This window comes from Pseudopipra pipra, chromosome 8, assembly GCF_036250125.1.
Source record: "Pseudopipra pipra isolate bDixPip1 chromosome 8, bDixPip1.hap1, whole genome shotgun sequence".
Lineage (NCBI taxonomy): Eukaryota > Metazoa > Chordata > Aves > Passeriformes > Pipridae > Pseudopipra > Pseudopipra pipra.
This window is the reverse complement of record NC_087556.1, coordinates 27,265,041-27,282,924: the sequence shown is the minus strand read 5'-3', so window position 1 is coordinate 27,282,924 and position 17,884 is coordinate 27,265,041. Positions and strand designations below refer to the sequence as shown.

Below are 17,884 nucleotides of genomic sequence, written 5' to 3'. Positions count from 1 at the left end.
GCAGACACCATTAGTTTAGCATTTCTAATATGGGACTACAGTCTCCAGCTGGAGAAAAGCCAATCTCTTAATATAATTATCATTGTAAACAAACCCCCAAACCATTGTCTAGGTGAACATCACATCTGTATTTAAGTCTTAATATGAAACTTTTCATTTTTGAAAGAATAAGGGGTCTGTGTATTTCTTTACAGGATGCAAAAATGCTCATATAAATCTTTGTGCTGACAAATTTTCAATCTGAAGTAAAAAATGGGCAACAGGACAGGAGAGCATGAACAGAGGGGCAGTGGCCAGCCAAGGCAGAAGCATTTACAGAAGAGATGGTTTGCCAAGGGTTTTCTGGAGAGGGCAGGGCGGGGGTGGAAGCTTGGAACAAATTAATGAGCAAACTGTTCCAAGCACCAAGATTGGCATGGGAAGATGTGTCCAAAAGACTGGCTCCAGGTTTGTGTTACTTAACATCACTGTCTAGCTATCTAATTATACTGCCACTAAACACCGTGAATAGCAACATGTTTCTCACCAGTGACACAAATGCGATGTCATCTAATACCCAAATCTATGAAATCTCCAGTATTTCTGGTAAGCAGGAAATATGTGGAAATACACCAGTCAGGACAGCAGGTGGGATTTGCCTGGGGAGATGTAACCACACTTACTGTCCTCCTCAGGTACCAGCCACCCTAAAGACAGTTTGCAGCAGGCCATTTACTCATTTAGATATCAAAGGCAGGACTACAAATAGAGTCCCATATGCATGCCCCAGGAGAATGCAGATGTTGAAGGCAATGCCTTTCAAAACTTCCCACCTTACCCAGCTTCATCTACCTGACAGAACACAAACGACCCAGCACAGTGGAGCCTGAACACTGCTTGACCAGACATGGGAAACTGCAGGGAGAATTCTTCCCAAGATCTCCTCACTGACAAAAACAAAGGAACCAGGGAAACACTGAGAAGGAAAGAGCATCCATTTCCATTTTGCACTATGGTTAGGAGGAACAGCCAGTCCCAAAAGAGTACGCAAAGGAACACTGTGTTCTCTCAGGAGTGTCCTTTTTCAGTGAAAGGGGTCAGTTGGGAATCAAGTCTTACAGCCTGTGATCCAAACAGCTGATAGTCAAAGAAATCAAGGGACAGATGCCACAGGGGACAGAGGTGGACAGACACCCTTGGTACCTCTGGGTGCAGCACAGTGATCATGGGACTGTGTGTTGAGGGAGCTGAGCTGGCAGAGGAGGGTTTGCAGGAGGAAGCACACCCTCTGCAGGCTGAGACTGCGGCGCTGGAAAACACGACTGCTGTATGTAAGCAAAGACAGCTCAATTTGAAAGGTAGTTGCAGGGATTTTTCTTAGACTGACTGAAATGCAGGAAGAATTCAGGATATCCAAATCAGCAGAAAAACGGTACAAATCTACGATTTATAAGCAGTTCCACCGCACCTCCTGTTCTGGGACCACATCACCCCTTCCACACAAACAAAAGACAGAAAACCAAAATAAAATTGGAATGAGCTTGCAGAAAAGAAAAGACTCGAATAAACAAAAGAGTAACAAGACATTTGTTTTTGTTTCATTTGAATACTTTAAGTGCACTTCCTCATGATATTTTCCAGAAGAAAACATGGAACAGATATACAAAAACATTATCTACTTGCTAATTTTTAACATATCAAAATAATTTTAAACACTTACCATGAGATTTCCATCACTGTAAATAACTACAGAACTACAAATTAAGCATAAAACTAATTAAACAAACATCAAGTAGCTAAAGTGTCTACAGAAAAGATTAATATAATTATAGCTCTGCAATTTGAGAAGAGAATATTTTGAATAAGTAGGTAATTAAGTTAAGAGAGGCCTAAAGAAAGATTTCACACTCACATTCATATGCTGAAGCAGTTTAAAAATAGAGAGCAAGAACTGCCTGACTTCACGTTTTAATTTTAGCTGGGTGATGAGCTGGTCCCAAAGACAGAAAGGGACAGCAGGATTTTTTCTCAGCAAAGTGCCCTTCGTATTTTTATGTGAAGGAAATGCAGTATGTTCTATTAATATCCTGTTGTAGCCCTAGATAAGTCTAGGCACCCTTTCAGACAGGAAAAAGTTCTGGTTTATTTCTTCAAATCACTTGCACTCTCAAAGACATACTCACAAAGTTGGAGAACAGCCCGACTGCCCTGGTCACTTCACAGGTAAATAACATCCACACAGGAAAAAACACTTAGTTTTCCCATCAGTCATCTCTTGCAATTACTAAAGCTGTAATTTTCTCTCATGAGCATGGGGAAAAGCAAATGACTGAATTTGCACCTTGAGATAAGTTTAACTTCATTCTCATTTTAATTAACAGCTGGGAAAAAAATATGTCAATACCAACCAGAAAGGCATGTGGGTGTGGGGGGAAGAAAAGTTGTTTGACTTAATCCTGGCAAAATGCCTAGGCTCTCCCAAAGTAGCTGGGGAGAAGTACACAGGTACTCCCCCATAAAGCCATTCCCCCGGGTATGGCTCCCTCACACACTTCACCTTCCTGTCATATCTCTGATCAATCAGCACAAGCTTCACCACAGCAGGTCCCTGCCCATCCAACACTGTTTGGAGCTGGCAAATTTTCACAGTGGGGCAGGACTGAAACCCTTCCTGGTCAATGGCACCACCCAGAGAACTTTTCTGTCCTTCAGGGAAGGGTGGAAATGGAGGATAACCAGCTTTCAGATTATTTTTCTGGCATATTCTTCCCAAAGTGTCAACTATCCAAGTGAAGATCAGATTCTCCCCAAATCCTCAACTGCCTCAAAAGTACCTTTTAAATTAAGGCTTATTTTCTTGATATATGGCAACAGTTAAAACCTAGGCAGGAGTTAATCCTGTGGTGAAAACAAGCCTGCTAAAGTCTCCCCTCATCTTCCATAGTTACATTTTCTTGCTTGTATTTTGGAGCAACAATCAGCAGGAGAATCTAGAATCACCCACCCCCTCTTACGTTTAGCCTTTAATTGTAGATTCACCTTAGGCTCCATCTAAAGAGGAATACTACATTAATACTGGTCACTGATTCACTCCACCTACGTCCGTGAACAAGCATTTGCAAATTTTATTTGCCAGGGAGGTGAAATTAGTGGAAAGTGGAAATTAGTGGAAGCAAATTAGTGGAAGTTTGCATTAACCTCCTGCTGGTCAGCAGTTCCTAGGTGAGGATGCCCTGACATTCTAATCTATAGCCTGTTATCTTAGTGAACTGTGTGTCCCAAGGCATAGGAGGTCCATGCTTAGTGACCTGCTTCTCATCCATTCAGCTCGTGAGGAAATAAAGCAGAGCACAACACTCACACAGGTGACCCCAGGAAGATGTTTGTCACTCACACTCACATAACTGATACCTTTTGGTTTTAATCTTAACACTGCTTTGCATTTTTAATTACTGTATTTTTTCTACAATGCAACCTATCCCAAATCCATGTTAGAAGCTCCATATAGTTCTAAAAACTTTTTTTTCATTATGATATATAAATGAAGGGCACCATCTTTTCTCCCAGCAGAAGCATGTTCTGCATTTCATTTGTACACATGAAATTAGCTCATTTACTCTTATCACTCCTAGCATTTCTAGCTTAAGTGTCAGACAGTAAAACTGGCCCAGGCATCAAGAGCACTCTACTCCCACCACAAGAATGACAACTTCCACTTGACTTACTGCATTAAATGAAGTTAAAGCACTTGAAACTGAAGACTGAAGAAATGACCAATTCCTTTTGTTTTACTGAAGATCCCTTTATTTTAGTCAGAGATGCTTCCTTGCAAGAAGGTTGTTGGCTGATATTTTTACCTTCTCCTGCTTAAGTTCAACACAAAGTTTGTAGGGAGAGATCATCACTCACTGTATCACTATTTATAGCTACTTACTCTACCCTTATCCTAACAAGACCCTAATCAACAAAGCTTCTGATCCTCCTAAATTAAAATTGTAACATGAAGTCATTTTTGTTTGAAGGAGCTGTTAATATGAATAAAATTTCTGCTTTTCCTGCTCAAAAAATTTTTTGAAAATTTTCAAAGACCAAATCTGCTTAATTTCCTTTCCTAAATAGTTCAGATAATGTTTCTCTTTCATCCTCCTGTGTAAACAAACCATTCATGGGTTACAGTTATGAGAGGCTGGAAGAGGATACAGAGATTCAATTTATCTTTCCATCCTCTAGAAAAGGAAAAATATTCCTTTGAAAGCGTTTCCCATGCAGATACACTCTTTCCTTCTACACAGCCCCCTTGTCCCTTCAGCAAGGTAAGACACCAGACTCCACCAAGTGGTGAGTACACCCTTGGCAAAGCAGTTCAGATTTCAGAAGGAAAAGTACAAAATACTCATTACTTGCTCAAACAAGCAGCCAAGTCTGACTTTGCTTCCAGAACCTACACAGCAGGATCCAAATCTGGGGGAATGATAGGAACTTCTCCTCCAACTTAGGCTCTCTGGTGGGGCACTACTCCATAAGAAGAATTCTCCAGGGCTTATGGAAAATGCAACATAGTCACTATAGCACTGGTTTTACTGCATCTGTAAAGAGCAATGAACCCAAGAGGGATGTGTTCTCGAAGTCAGGCTTCCAGCTGGTTCAGAAACACTGCTACCATCAAACCCTGGCACCCAAAACCAACGCCTGTTGCTCTCACCACTGCTACCCATGCACTTCTGTTCTTAGAGCAGTGGTCACTCCTAAAAGCTGGTCACTCTGCCAGCTTTGCTACAGATAAATAAGTACAATTACCTCAGGGAACTTAAATTAAGAGCTGCCTCTCTGTCTCACATGGTTATATACTGAACTCTATCATGTTCAAGATTGAAGAAGCATTTTTTCTGCCTCCCTTGATGGTTTTGTTATTTCTTGAGAACAGGGCATGGAGGTGGAGGGCAAAAATTACATACTCCAAGTCTCCTTGAATAACTGAAATGTCTAACCCCAGATCTGGGGTCCATTTGTCACAAGTCACACTCTTGGTCAGTCTCTGCTTTGTCCACTGGGAGCCAACCAGTGAGCCCTCCTCCCACGCTGTGCTATTTGTGCAAACTGCTAACTTGGAATAAAAAGCAGATACAGAGCTGGTTTGCTTCTAGTGAGGTCCCCCTGGCATCCAGCTAAGAGGTGAGAAAACTAAATATAACAAACTTAAAACTACAATTATTGTAGGGGAGTTTGCCAGAGCCGCTCTGAAGCTCCTAATGGTCTGTTGGGGATTTATGGATCAGCTGTGAAAATTTACTCACAGCTAAAACTTGCCAATCAAGTCCTTGGCTTTGAACACTGCTACCAACTTCCACATAATACAGCTCGAAACTACAGAAACATCAAAGCAAAATAGTAGGTTTTCACGCTTTAGAGGAGGACATGCAAGGAAAAAAATCTATCATACTAAACAGATCAATAAGAAATGTGTGGGGAGTCTCTTCTGCATGTTTATCTTTATGTAAAAGAGTCTTATATTGTACAGAGCAGGAGGAGATGACAAGCACTGCCAATATAAACACTAAGAGACAGTATATTGTACAGAAAAGGCTACAAACTGCTGTCTTGCAGTTTAGAGCAGATTCCCCCCATAAATTATCCCAGCAATCCAGTAAATAATATTAGTTGCTGATATTTTATGTCCTTGCCGTATGGATGGGGATAAAAAGGGATCTTCATAAAATTTATAAAAGCTTCTTTGAATATAGGGAGAAATTATATCTTTTATTTTCATGTTATTTCCTCAAAAACTGCAGCAAATGTAACAAAGCAAAGTCCTGAGAACTTACAGGGAAAACAAAGCAAGTAGCCAAACTTAGATGAGAGATGTAAGGCCATGCCTTATTTCTCCCAAATGCTCAGCACAAATTGGAAGACAGCACTGATGGCCACCTGTAAGTGCAGTGCTGTGCAGAGGAGCTGATGGGCTCTTTGTAAACCCCTCTCCATCTCTGACTCTACAAATGCCTCCAGCTAGTGAGGCTTCAACACTCCAGAGTACTTGTTCTAAAACACGTCAGAGCACTAATATGCTAGTAAGCACCACAAGGGAGCACGGATCTGTATTTCTCCCTACATACATCCATGTTCTCTTTCAAAAGAGAAGTTTCAATGCTGGAACACTAGGTAACTTTCTATTATTTTCTTTGGTTTCTACTCCATTAGGTCTCTCCTATTAGTAATTACCCCAAAAACCAAGCAGTAAAGTCATGAAGCCTTGCAGATTCGGATGATAGGATCTGATCCTCTAAAGCCTTATACACAAAAATAATCCTCGTGTATGAATACGGCTTTACAAGATAAGTCTCATAGTATATATGAGTTGCAAAGAGGAATTCAAGTCTTATTTACCGCTGACAAGCAAAGTCTTGGCCACCTAACATATTTATGTTATTTATTACATTATAAATTTATAACATAAAGACACATTGCTTTACTCTGCACAGATTCACTTTAATAATCTACATACAATTACAAAAATCACTTCTAGTCCTTGCAAATTTTTTATTTAGAAGAAGATTCAATCCTTTAATACTTTGCAAAGCAGAAAACCTACAAAACCTAGGTTAAACAGCAATGATTCCATATCTTTTAGAAGCCTGATACACCAAAGACACGTGGCATGCAATGAACTTAAATTTCATTGCCAAATTTGCAGTATTTAGTTAGCACTTTTTAATTCTCCGGAAGCTGGAAAAGGGAAGATATGTTCAAATAATATCCAGACCAGTGCAGAAAACACAGGAGTTGACCTGGATTCAAGTACCACAGAACTTCTATTCTTTTGTTTACTGCACTTTATCTGTGAACCTGTTTGCCCATGCTGCCTACAGAGGTATCTATAAACACCATCCCAGTCAACCACTACTCTTCCGCAGTACTTAAAAACATGCTCACCTATAGACACATCAGTGACACCTTCCTAAGTGTAATGCACATCACAGTGACTTGAGGCAGACCTCTTGGGCCGTCTCAGAGAGAGTCAACAGAAAGATGCCAACAAAAGGGTAAGCCCTGCCTGCACCATGAGAATGTGTTGCTACATAATAGAACAGTGACCTTGAATGAAACAGTAAACAGAGAAAAGAGCCCAGTGTTTGGTTGTGAGTTGGCAGGATGGTGGAAAGCTGTAGATGACTTTACAAGAATGTGCCACGAGTGGGACACAAATGGATGGTGCAGAGTACATGGATAGCAAGGGTGTGAATGTTAAGATGTGTTAATGGAAGACTTCAGAAGATAACAAGAGCCTAGGGGTGGGAAAAAAAAAATCTCATCCTAGTTTGCTAATATTTCTCTCTATGGTTTCAGCAGACAAGAGCCATCTTTGCTCCAGATCCTGTCCTCAGTCTGAATTGTGTACAATCTTTGACAGAATTTTACGTGGGGGAGCAGAGGAAATCTCTGACAATCTCTGGAGTAGCATCCCGACTACAAACCACACAAACACACACAGGTATGCACAGCTCTGCAGGGACTGGAGTAAACTTTTCTGTATCCAAGTTAATCTGCTCTCACTCTGTTTCCAAGAAAAACAGAAAGAAGGGTGAAAAAGACACTAGTAAAACACTGTATGGCATTTTGTTCTCAACAAATATTTTGCAATTTTATCTTACAGTTTTTTTAAAAAACGAGGCCAAAAAGAGAACAATAAAACTTGGTCAGTGTAATGAACTGTATGTGTCATCAATCTAATAAAATTATTTATCACATCTTTCCCTAAGAGGAGAACATGTTATTCAGCAGAGACAGAAATAAGATTTCTTACTGCACAGATAAAACGTGGTCAACCTACTGATGCTTTTCAATTATACAACATGCAAAAGCCCACAGAAGAGTATTTGTTATCTCAATAAAGGCAACATCAGCCATCAAGCCACTTGTTGCAGAGGTACTTAAAGTCTGTTTCTTGAAACAAATATTAAAGTAAAAATGCAAGCACAACTCCTGCACATTTCCAAAGTAGCCCTAGCTCACAGACACCATCAACTCACACATCTCCCCCTCCCAGGAAAAAAGAAGCGCCACAATCTATAAAACTGTAGCCTTTGACATTACCAAATTCAAGACATTTACCATTGCCTGAATTCTAATACTCTGCATCCTACTGTAGAGAAAATAACAAGATTTACAGCAAGTTGAGGAGAGCTGAGACAAGGTAACACCAGATGATTTTATTATCTCAAAAGCCAGTAGGCCAGGGAAGGGACCTGGTGATCAGAAATCAGCCAGGGAGCTCGCTCATAACCTGTCCACGATACAATTTTTTCTGTCTATCCTGGCCAGCAGAAGACATTACTCAAGAGAATGGGAGTGAAACACTTCCTTATCCTGTCCCTATCTTTTCCCAGGAAGAAGTAATGTAGAAGTGGTGGAGCAGAATCCTTCTGAAGGCAGTCACCATCATTAACATTTCAAGTAACACAGGCTGTGGAGTTAAAACCATGCAGGAGATGGGCTACACCTCACAACCAGTAGAGCTACAGATTCGTATCACCTCCAGAGTCAGGCAGGGCTCATGGCATCTTTGGAGCATTCTGCAAAGGCGGCTGAGAAACTTGTATGTTTTTAAACAATGGGGCTGATGAAGGACAAATCTGAACAGCATCACTGCGTGCAACAGCCACATGGCGCAGCTGCACCCTGGTCCTGCACAGCTCATCTCCCACCAGGGACATGCAGAAAAAAACCAAATTCATCTTCCTTGTGGTTCCTCAGATGCATGAGATAAATACACAACTCGTGGTACAATTAATATCAGCTAAACTCACATTTCAGAAGTTTACATCCCCACACATGAAAATGCAGTTAGCCTGGTACAAACTAACCACTTGTGCGCTCACACTGATCCTTTAAGAAAACAAGCCTTTGCCCTCTTCCTGCAACAGAATACCCAAGGCTTTTATTGGGCATTTTTTCTAAATAGGCAAGAGGCATTTGTAAAATAGGCTAGGCTTGAGCTGTCAGAACAGGACAGATATTAAACGTTTCTAAAACCCAAAGGGGCAGGTTTTCTGGTTTCACCCTCTTCCTCAAGTGACAGCTTCACTGTGACGGGTCATTAGCGTGACAAAGAGAAAGCAGCTGGACACAGAGAGGGGCAGAGGCTAACAGAGAGATTACATCCTTAAATCAACTATAAAATGTTACAAAGGATGAAGAGGAGGAAAAAAGGGGGGAGTATATTCAGGGGAATAAAGTCAGTCTGATAAAGCGTCTAGCTGCAAATCAGATGCAATGAATTCATTTAAACAAAAAAATAATCAAGACAGCTTACTCTTCTGAAAAAGCAGATTCTATTTGAAGGAGTATTTTAAAGTGACTAAAATTATTATTTCATGCAAAAAAATCCATTTTTTACCCTCCTAAATAAATTTCTCCAGTCCGCTATCAAGTAAAAATACATCTTTGAAGATCTAGTTCATCCCGTTTTGACATCCCCCATAACGGATCAGAACTAGAAATTATGGAGGTTTTTACCCATCTCTATTTTCCTTTCCTCCAAATGAGATCAAAAAGATTTTAGAAGCATCACTATAGCATAACAGTGGCTCAGCAGGTCACACACAACTCTCGCTGTTAGGCACACACAGCTTTGGATGGACAAGGGCTGAATTAAGAGGAAAACCAAAAGAACATATTTTCCAGTCTTCCCATTGATGGGAACAGTAGTATTAAATTTCCAATAAAAGAGCAATATCCAGGCAACTGAGTTTTACTAAAGAGAACTCCATTGCCATGTGTCGTACTCCAAAAGCCAGTTACTACATTGCTTCTTATAAATTACGTATTATTTAACTTTTTACTAAAGGTGGTATCACTACTGTTATCTGTCTCTCCACTAAAATATTTGAAAGAGTTTTGACATTTCTGGACAATTAAGAATTCAATGATAACTGATAAGACAAGTCAGATTACATGGAAATGTTTGCATGCAAAGCATTCCTTCTGAATTCTTTTGTTCTGACTCTTTTCCACTTTGTACCTCTATGCTCCCTCTTCAAGCCTTAAATTCAATCTTACTGTGCTTTTCTACAACAAGCTGTTTGGTTTTAAATGAGAGATTAAAGAAAACAAACAAACAAACCAACTCAAACCCCACACTTTCATTCTTTTTTGTTTAGAACAGAGAACATCCATATGATTAAGGCATCTTTAAGCTTTGGGTCACACCTGATTTACAGGAGGGATCAATGTTTTCCCTCAAAACAGAAAATAAATAAAATATAAATGAATAAAAAAGAAATTTAATTAGCTGACTTGAAGATCATCATCATCATCATCATCACTGCTGCTACTTTTTGAAAACAACTAAACTTAAAAGTGAAGCACCCTCCAGGGGTCCCTGTCCCTGCACCCTCCAAGCACACAAAAATTTGGTACATGCATTTTAAGTCCTGATTTTAACCTCAGGTGAGGTTTAAGAAGAGTCTTGATAGTTAAACAGCAAGAAGCCAGACAATTCCAGGAAAACTCACTGTATGTTTCATAACATATGGAGACAATGAATGGGAAACCCAAGGAGGAGTTTAATAATGCAGGTTTAGTTCCCACATTCTCTGGCAAGTCCCATCCAGTCTGCTTTTGCAGCTCCTGCCCCTTGTTTCAGTAAAGCTGCTCAGCTAAGACAGCTACAGCCCTTTCTGTTTTGTTTTCATCTCCTTTCAGGGCTGTTACAGTTGTTTCAACATAAACTCCTTGAGTTTTCAGGGCTCTGTCGGGTAGGGAAGCAATTTGGATTTTGGAGATGTACTTTTTAAAAGGTAAATAAATATTGAAAGCCTGTATCAGTAACAGTAAGAAGAGAAACAGTAAAACCAGTGTTTCTCCTAATGTCCCCTTGTTAAATATCAGCTTAGCCTTTGCCACATATGCCAAACTATTTGCCATGACTAATGTATATAATGGGAGTACATTTCATATTTTATCTCTCCTGAGAGACCTTGAGCTGGAGGGGAAAAAAAAAAAAAGAAAGAAAAAAGAAAAAGGAGATCCCACACTACAGAAAACAAACAGACAAGAAAGCAAATAAAAATAGCACGTTTAACATAATGCGTTTAAGTTAAAAAAAAAAACAAACACACAAAAATAAGTTGGAGGTAATTTTTCCTGACAAGTTTCCTCCTTGCTGCTATAGAAAATAAAGGATTCAAAGCATTCAGCACCAGCCTGCTTACTCCTCTCTGCCCCCAGACCTGGCACAAACTGATGACAACTTGGGCACAGATGTTGGAAATTCCATCTTCCTTCCAGAGGAGCTCAAAATCTCCAGGGCAAAACCCCTTAGGAAAAAAAAATATTAACTTTGGTTCCCCTCCATTGTTTTAAGGCATCTTTATTAAATCTGTAAAACAAACATATCTTTCTGTATCAACACAGGCAGTTAAAAACTGCTCCATTTCCACTGCACAGATATTACCCCTGACAAATCATTAGAACCAAAAGCATGCAAAGAGTTACATTTCAATACAATTAGGTCTCCTATAATTGTGGAGTTTAATTGTGGCATGTTTCAAGCAAGAACTCTCACAAAAAGGACTCCTCATACAACATCTTTATAGTTTACCCACAGCAGCCACTCAGTCCTTTCTCTCAGTTCCAGCAAGTTGCTCATTCAGATTGCAATGAATCACACACCTGGAATTATTAATAGGAGTCTCCACTCTCTCATGCTGCTTAGGCACTCCAGCCAATCTAACAGCAGGTGCTAAAATTTGTCACCCACTAACCTGTCATCTAAAAATTAAATTTTGCAATTCAGTTGCAAAAATTATAAACAAAACCTCCAAATCATAAACAGCAATTTTCTCATAAAAGCAGACTTACCAAAGGAGGGAAAAAAACCTCCAAATCAGCAGTTCCAACCACATATTGTTTTTTTCAGAGATTTCCCATACATGTTTCACTTGCTGGCACTACAGCCCCTACTCTGCATTTCCACTCCTTCCACACAACTGCAGTAGAAAGCGGTGATGAACACTGGCCAACACCACCACAATTGTTCTTCTTAGTCTTCTGCTTTATTTCAAGTGCAAGGGTAGGTTTTTGTAAGTCATCCCCTGTAACATGTAAATTCAGGTCTCCCTTCTCCAGCAATTTCTAATTCTCAGCTCCACAACTTGCAGGCTTTGACTGCAATAAAGCTTTCAGTTTTAGAAAATAAGAAGTATGTTCCCATCACACATCACAAAGACCTGCATAGATAGAATGCTTTAACTGCTGTGTAAATCTTATCGTTGGACCTTTATTATCAACTGAATTGACACTGTCACTCGAGGGGAAGGTACAAAATGTACACAGCATATTTCAATTTATATCTTATTTTTGGGTACTATAGCAAGGAATTTCAAATTAAGGATTTAGTAATACTTTTAAAATTACATTATAAATGTTAAAGCAGAGAAACATTTAATGGATATTGTACATGCTACCGTGTTTCATGAGTTTAGGCAATGTAGCAGCTACCAAAAACATCTCACATCTTCAGTTTTGCTAAATTTGAATCCTTATTCAAACTCAGCACTCACAGTGAATGTTTACCAGCTGTCCATCTAGGAAGCCATTTTTTAGAATTACATTGCTCTTCACCTAAAATCTGTTAAACTTTCTAATGAAACTACTGGGGGGGAAGAAAGAAAGGTTCCAGAGAGCTCTTAAAGTTTAAATGGTATAATGAAAAAGGTATATTTTATACAATATTATAATGAAAATGTTGAAACAGAGAGATGCTCTGTTAAACACCATGGAATATTCTCATCTACGTGATTCTGAATTAGCATTCTGCAGCTGCACACTTGTTTACTGCAGCTTGCAAAGCAAAAGGATAGCAATTGTTATTAAAAAAAAAGTGAAGAAAATCAAAATGCTCAGGAAGTGAGGTCAATGTTTTCTTTCCTAGTAATGAAACCATGACTTCACTTTGTAGAAGAATCACTGTTTTCCTTATCATCCTATTTTACCAGTCATAATACCTGTTCCGGCATATTAGAATTCTGAAGAGAAGTTTGGACATTCCCCAACATATCTCTTCCTAAAAATCACTGATATCCAATTCAGATTATAAAGTACCAAGTTCTTATCAGCAAAACAAAACACAAATTGCTTGCATTTCCGAGGCAATGCATTTACTAATTATCAGGTAAGCACGGAGACTCACACCAAATTACAACCACGCGGTTACAAAACCACACTATCGAGTTGCAGGACCTTAGATGGAGATGTTCAATGTTTGCCATCCGGCGTCACATTACCATGACAAAGAACGGTCAGAACATGGCACCTCTCTCAAATCTTTCCATTAAAGATAGGCTCAAAAGGAAACCATTTCAAGTTTTCCCACCTATAATTTGCTAGGAAGCGTGACCAGCAAAAACGTGATGCCCTCGTACATAACACGCGCCGCACCAGAAATACGATCGTGAAGCGCTCTCAACAGCTCTACCTATCTGACTTGCAATACACATCCACATAAAGTCTTGAGAAACATGAAAAAATAAAGGCTGTCTTTAGAGACTGTAGTTTAAAATTTAAGACTGATTTTGAGTAAGTGTAAATTACCTTGCACAATAATTCATATGTGCCACCGAAGCTACCCAGCGGACTTAGGAAGAGACCATTAGCGTTTCAGTTTCAGTACAAACCCCCAAGTCTGTACTTCCAATTAGAAATAAAAATGTAGGTAATGAGAACCTTGAATGTTTTCACGATTAAGTTACAAACCAAGATTTAAAAGCAAACAGACTAAAAGAAAACCAAGCATCAAATTTATGGGCCTCACTCTGCAGCAACTCTAAAAGCCCAGTTACACACATATTTATAAAAGTTGATGTGATTCTCAGCTTAAAAAAACGTTCATGACTTCAAGTTTGCTGTAATGCAAAAGCATACACGCACATATGTATTTATACATAGGTACGTACGTATTTTGCAAATGTAAGTGAGAGAATTGAAATAATTTGCTGTTAGTTACATTGTTTGGTTTTGTTAACAAACTGATGACGGAGATGCCTAAACCAGCGCCTTTTGTGAAGGGGTTTTGCAGGGAAGCAGAGCAAGCCCAGCGGCGAGGCCGCGGCAGCTCCGCAGTGCTTTGTCATACTCGCGCTTTGCTTGACGGCCGGACACGGGCTCAGTCCAGTTGGTGGTCTGGGACACAATATCGAAAGCGCTTCACCACTGCGCAGCACCCAGCGTCCTGCCCGTCAACACAAGCAGCAAATCTTAAAGTAATAGAAGGCAATTCTAACAGCTCTTAGGCTGGGCGCTCATTAGTAGATCAAGCGCTCTGTTAAAAGCCCTTACCTCTTTTAATACAGTATGACCTGGGAAAAGTCAGATACCGTGCACGCAACCACCTTGAATCAGCATAGATCAACTTAGGCGTTACTCATGCTTCACGTACTAACTACAGAGCATTCGACTTGTCTTCAAGCTTCTCGTTTAGCCAGAAAAGTATCGCTGGCACCACTGCATCTGTGTACCAGAAGTGCTTTTCCCCCTCTTTCTGGATGGAAAACGAAACAGCAAAATGCCACTCGCATCGTTGTGCTCATTAATAAGCCCTCCACGCACATACAGGTTACTTTTCCCGTGACAGTTTTGCAGGGATGCGATCGCTCCTGGCACAGCACGAGCCCCTCGCCCCAGGCCTGCCGGGGGGACCCGCAGCAGCAGAGCGGGGCCGGGCCGTGCGGGCCGGCGGCTCACACCGCCCCGGGGCAGGCGGGGGAGACCTCCCCGGCCCAGCTCCCGGGCCGGGGAGAGAGACGCGGTGCCAGGGTGAACCCCCGGCAAACCGACACGGGCGGCTTCTCGGGCAGAAAACTTCTGCTGGGGAGCGGGGCCGGGGCCGGTCTTTGGGGCACTCCGTGCCCCCATCAGAGTGGACGGCCCCGCCGCCACCCGCACGGCCAGGAGATCTCAGCCCCGCGGGCACCGCTCGGCCGGGGCCGATGCCGGGCCGACCCTCCGCCCCGGCTGTCAGTCTGGGCGCGGGGGAGGGAAGGGGGGCACCGCCGCCGGGGAGGGAGAGCGACCCGCGCCTGCCCGCCCGCCCTCCCGGCGCGACGGAACGCGGGGCGGCTCTTACTTGTGCAGGAGCTGGGGCAGGCTGGGCGGCGGCGGCGGCATCCCTCGGCCGGGGGCCCCGCTGCGGGCATCGCTCTCCGGCGGGTCAGCGCCGCGGGGAGCCGGGGCCTGGCTCATGGCAGCGGCCAGGACCATGCGGGGCGGCCCCGGAGGCGCGGGTGGCCGCGCAGCCCTCGGCGGCCGCGGCGGCAGGAGGGAGGGAGGGGAGGGAGGGAGCGAGAAGGGAGGGAGGGGGCAGAAGACCGGCCCTGGAGACAACCGCGCTCCCCCTGCCGCCCCCCCGCCGGGCTGGCGGCGGCGGGACAGGCAGCCCCCTGCGGCTGAGCCCGCCCTGGGGAGGGCTGCGGCCACCGCCGGGGGTGGCCGGCGCTGCGCGGAGCCCCGGCGGGGCCGGAGGGAGGGGCGGGCGGTGCCCCCCGCCCGGCCCGGCCCCACCTGGGCGCAGGGCCCGTGCCCTCCCTCCTCCACAGCACCTGCCTGGAGGGAGGGACCCGCGCCCGAGGCAGCCTAGACGCTCTGCCCCTGTCCCCGCCGGGCGGGGTGGCCGGGGAGCACCTGTCCGGGGCACCTGGCCCTGCCCGGGGGCGAGAACGCGCGTAGCAAAGAACGGACTGTACAGCGAAGAGCGAGCGGCACCGGCCCCTGCGCGCTCCGGCAGCGGTTTACAAACATCGAATCTCTCCCTTTCCCAAGGGCAGGGGGAGAAGCACGCTTATGGTTCTAATCCCTCGCCGGTAGCACCTCTGCAGAAATGTTATTAGTCATTTATCAGACATAGGCTCTGTCAGCTGATACAAAACGGGAGAGGAGAGTGTCCCCTAGCCAACAATATAAACCTTCTCGAGTAACAAGTCATCTCTGTAGCAAACCCCAAGTCTGGGCCCAACTAATATGGGCTTTTAATAAAGGATGTTGATCCTGGGCTACCCCCTTCCAAACACATACATGAGCAGGATCAAGACCTATCCGGGAAGACTTTACCCACTGCTGTAATAACACAGGATTAAGGAGTGGAATTGCTGCATGATGACACAGTGGGACGAAAAGTTTTGCCTGCCCATGTTTTGGGAGGAAATTTCAGGTGCCCAGTGAAGCAGAAATTGTACACTTGTACCAAATAAGTAACACGGAAAATGTTCCTTCCAGGTCTTCCCACTTCCTTTGTAATGTGCTCTATTAGAGAGGGCTGAGTCAAGGACCATTTCAATTCTTGCTCCTGCTCTGCCTCTCCTTGCCACACACCCTCCCCTGGCACACAGACTCACACACGCACCAAGGAAAGCAGAAACATCCTGGCTTCTTTGAAAAATTAATCCTAATTCAGGGGAAAGATGAATTTTAAAGGGGGTCAGGTTTCCCCCCCCTGCACCTGGCATAGTCATTTACAAGTATGTAGCCTTCTAAATGGGAACAAAATGCCACCTCCGGTGACTGGAAAATTTTAAGTTAGTTGCATTAATCACGTACTTTGCACTTTGCAGATGGAGAGCACCAGCCAGGTGCAGGGCAGTGGAGAATTGAGCTGCATTTCGGCTGCACAGTTACTTAATGGTAACATAAGACCAAATGCACCTTCTAAAAATGAATGACAATTAGTACTTGTTTAGACATATGTACTTGCACACACTATATATTCTGAGAAATACAAACAATGAGGCTTCACATACTTTCCCCAAGGAAGGAAATTTTGCAATATTATGGGTTTTCTGGTTCAGCAAGGACCAAATGGTGGCCAGCACTGTGTAGCTACAGGAACAGTAAGGTCTGACAGACAGGTGAGGCAATGCCTGGGAACAAAAATTTAGGATGCGGGGCCATCTCTGCCCAAAGTTTAAAGCAAATCTCAGGTGCTCACTGATCATTCACAGAAAAAGCGGCTTTGTGTGAATTTCCTGAGCAGCAGAGAAAGCTCTCGAGAGACCAAGTGACAGCCCTTTCTGCTGCCTGTAATTATTTGAGGAAGTGAAAGATGGTGACTCATGGCTCAGAGGGCAGCAGGAGCACAGCTATGACACTAATGCATGGCCCTGGATTAGAAGGTGGATAGTCACAAGAACGTGTTACTTCGCACAGACATATTACATCACTTGTAAAAATGGATCAAGTGTGTTTTACTAGGCACTACTATTTCTGCACTTAATGCATACAGTGTACAACTCAGCATTCAGTCTCAGCATGGGGTCCTAAAACTCTGTGAAAGATTTTCTCCATTCATTCTAATGCCACAGTCCTTATCCCCATGTCTGCTTCTTGTCAAGGTTTTTTTCTCTTTTTCTGCCATGCCTCAGTGTTTGGCTTGGCATGATCTGCTGTGGCAGATCAGGAGCACTGACCCCTCACTGCCAGCTGGTCCCTGCCTTACCTCAATCCACCAGCACAAGGCTCACTCAGAGGGTGTCCTACGGTGAAATAAATGGGAGGGTGTGAGCAAGCACAGTCTGAGTAAGGTCCACGGACCCTCTTATTCAGGAAATCAACATAAGCAGTTTTCTGTCCAAGACTTACAGTATTTCTGGAACGCTGCCATAAGAACAGTGGCTGGGCCAAACAACATAGTTTTAGGGTCTGGTTTTGGCAGTAGAACTGAACAAGTGCAAACTGCTACACAAGATCCTATTCTCCTAATAGTGAACATGGTTACTTATGCACATAGAGAAATTGTATCTGTATGTTTTTTCCCTCAGCTAGAGTCATATTCTGTATTTGTGTAACTGTCAGCTAATGGGAATTTTGTCAATGATACTGGCAAAACGCTGACATTCCTGTTGCTGGCTTCCTATGTATT

At 42.9% G+C, this 17,884-nt stretch overlaps 1 protein-coding gene across 4 annotated transcripts in view; it reads right to left on the bottom strand.

Annotated features, from left to right (window-relative positions):
• The window catches only part of RBM20 (RNA binding motif protein 20), a 100,567-nt gene extending 85,289 nt beyond the window's left edge, over positions 1-15,278 (bottom strand). For 2 of the 4 annotated variants that reach the window (XM_064663281.1, XM_064663282.1), the window contains exon 1: positions 15,101-15,278. In XM_064663281.1, the coding sequence (XP_064519351.1) occupies positions 15,101-15,234 (134 nt within the window). In that variant the 5' untranslated portion in view covers positions 15,235-15,278. The remainder of the gene's footprint in view (positions 1-15,100) is intronic. The other 2 variants (XM_064663284.1, XM_064663283.1) reach the window with 1 other exon arrangement.
• Between the last annotated feature and the right edge of the window lie 2,606 nt (positions 15,279-17,884).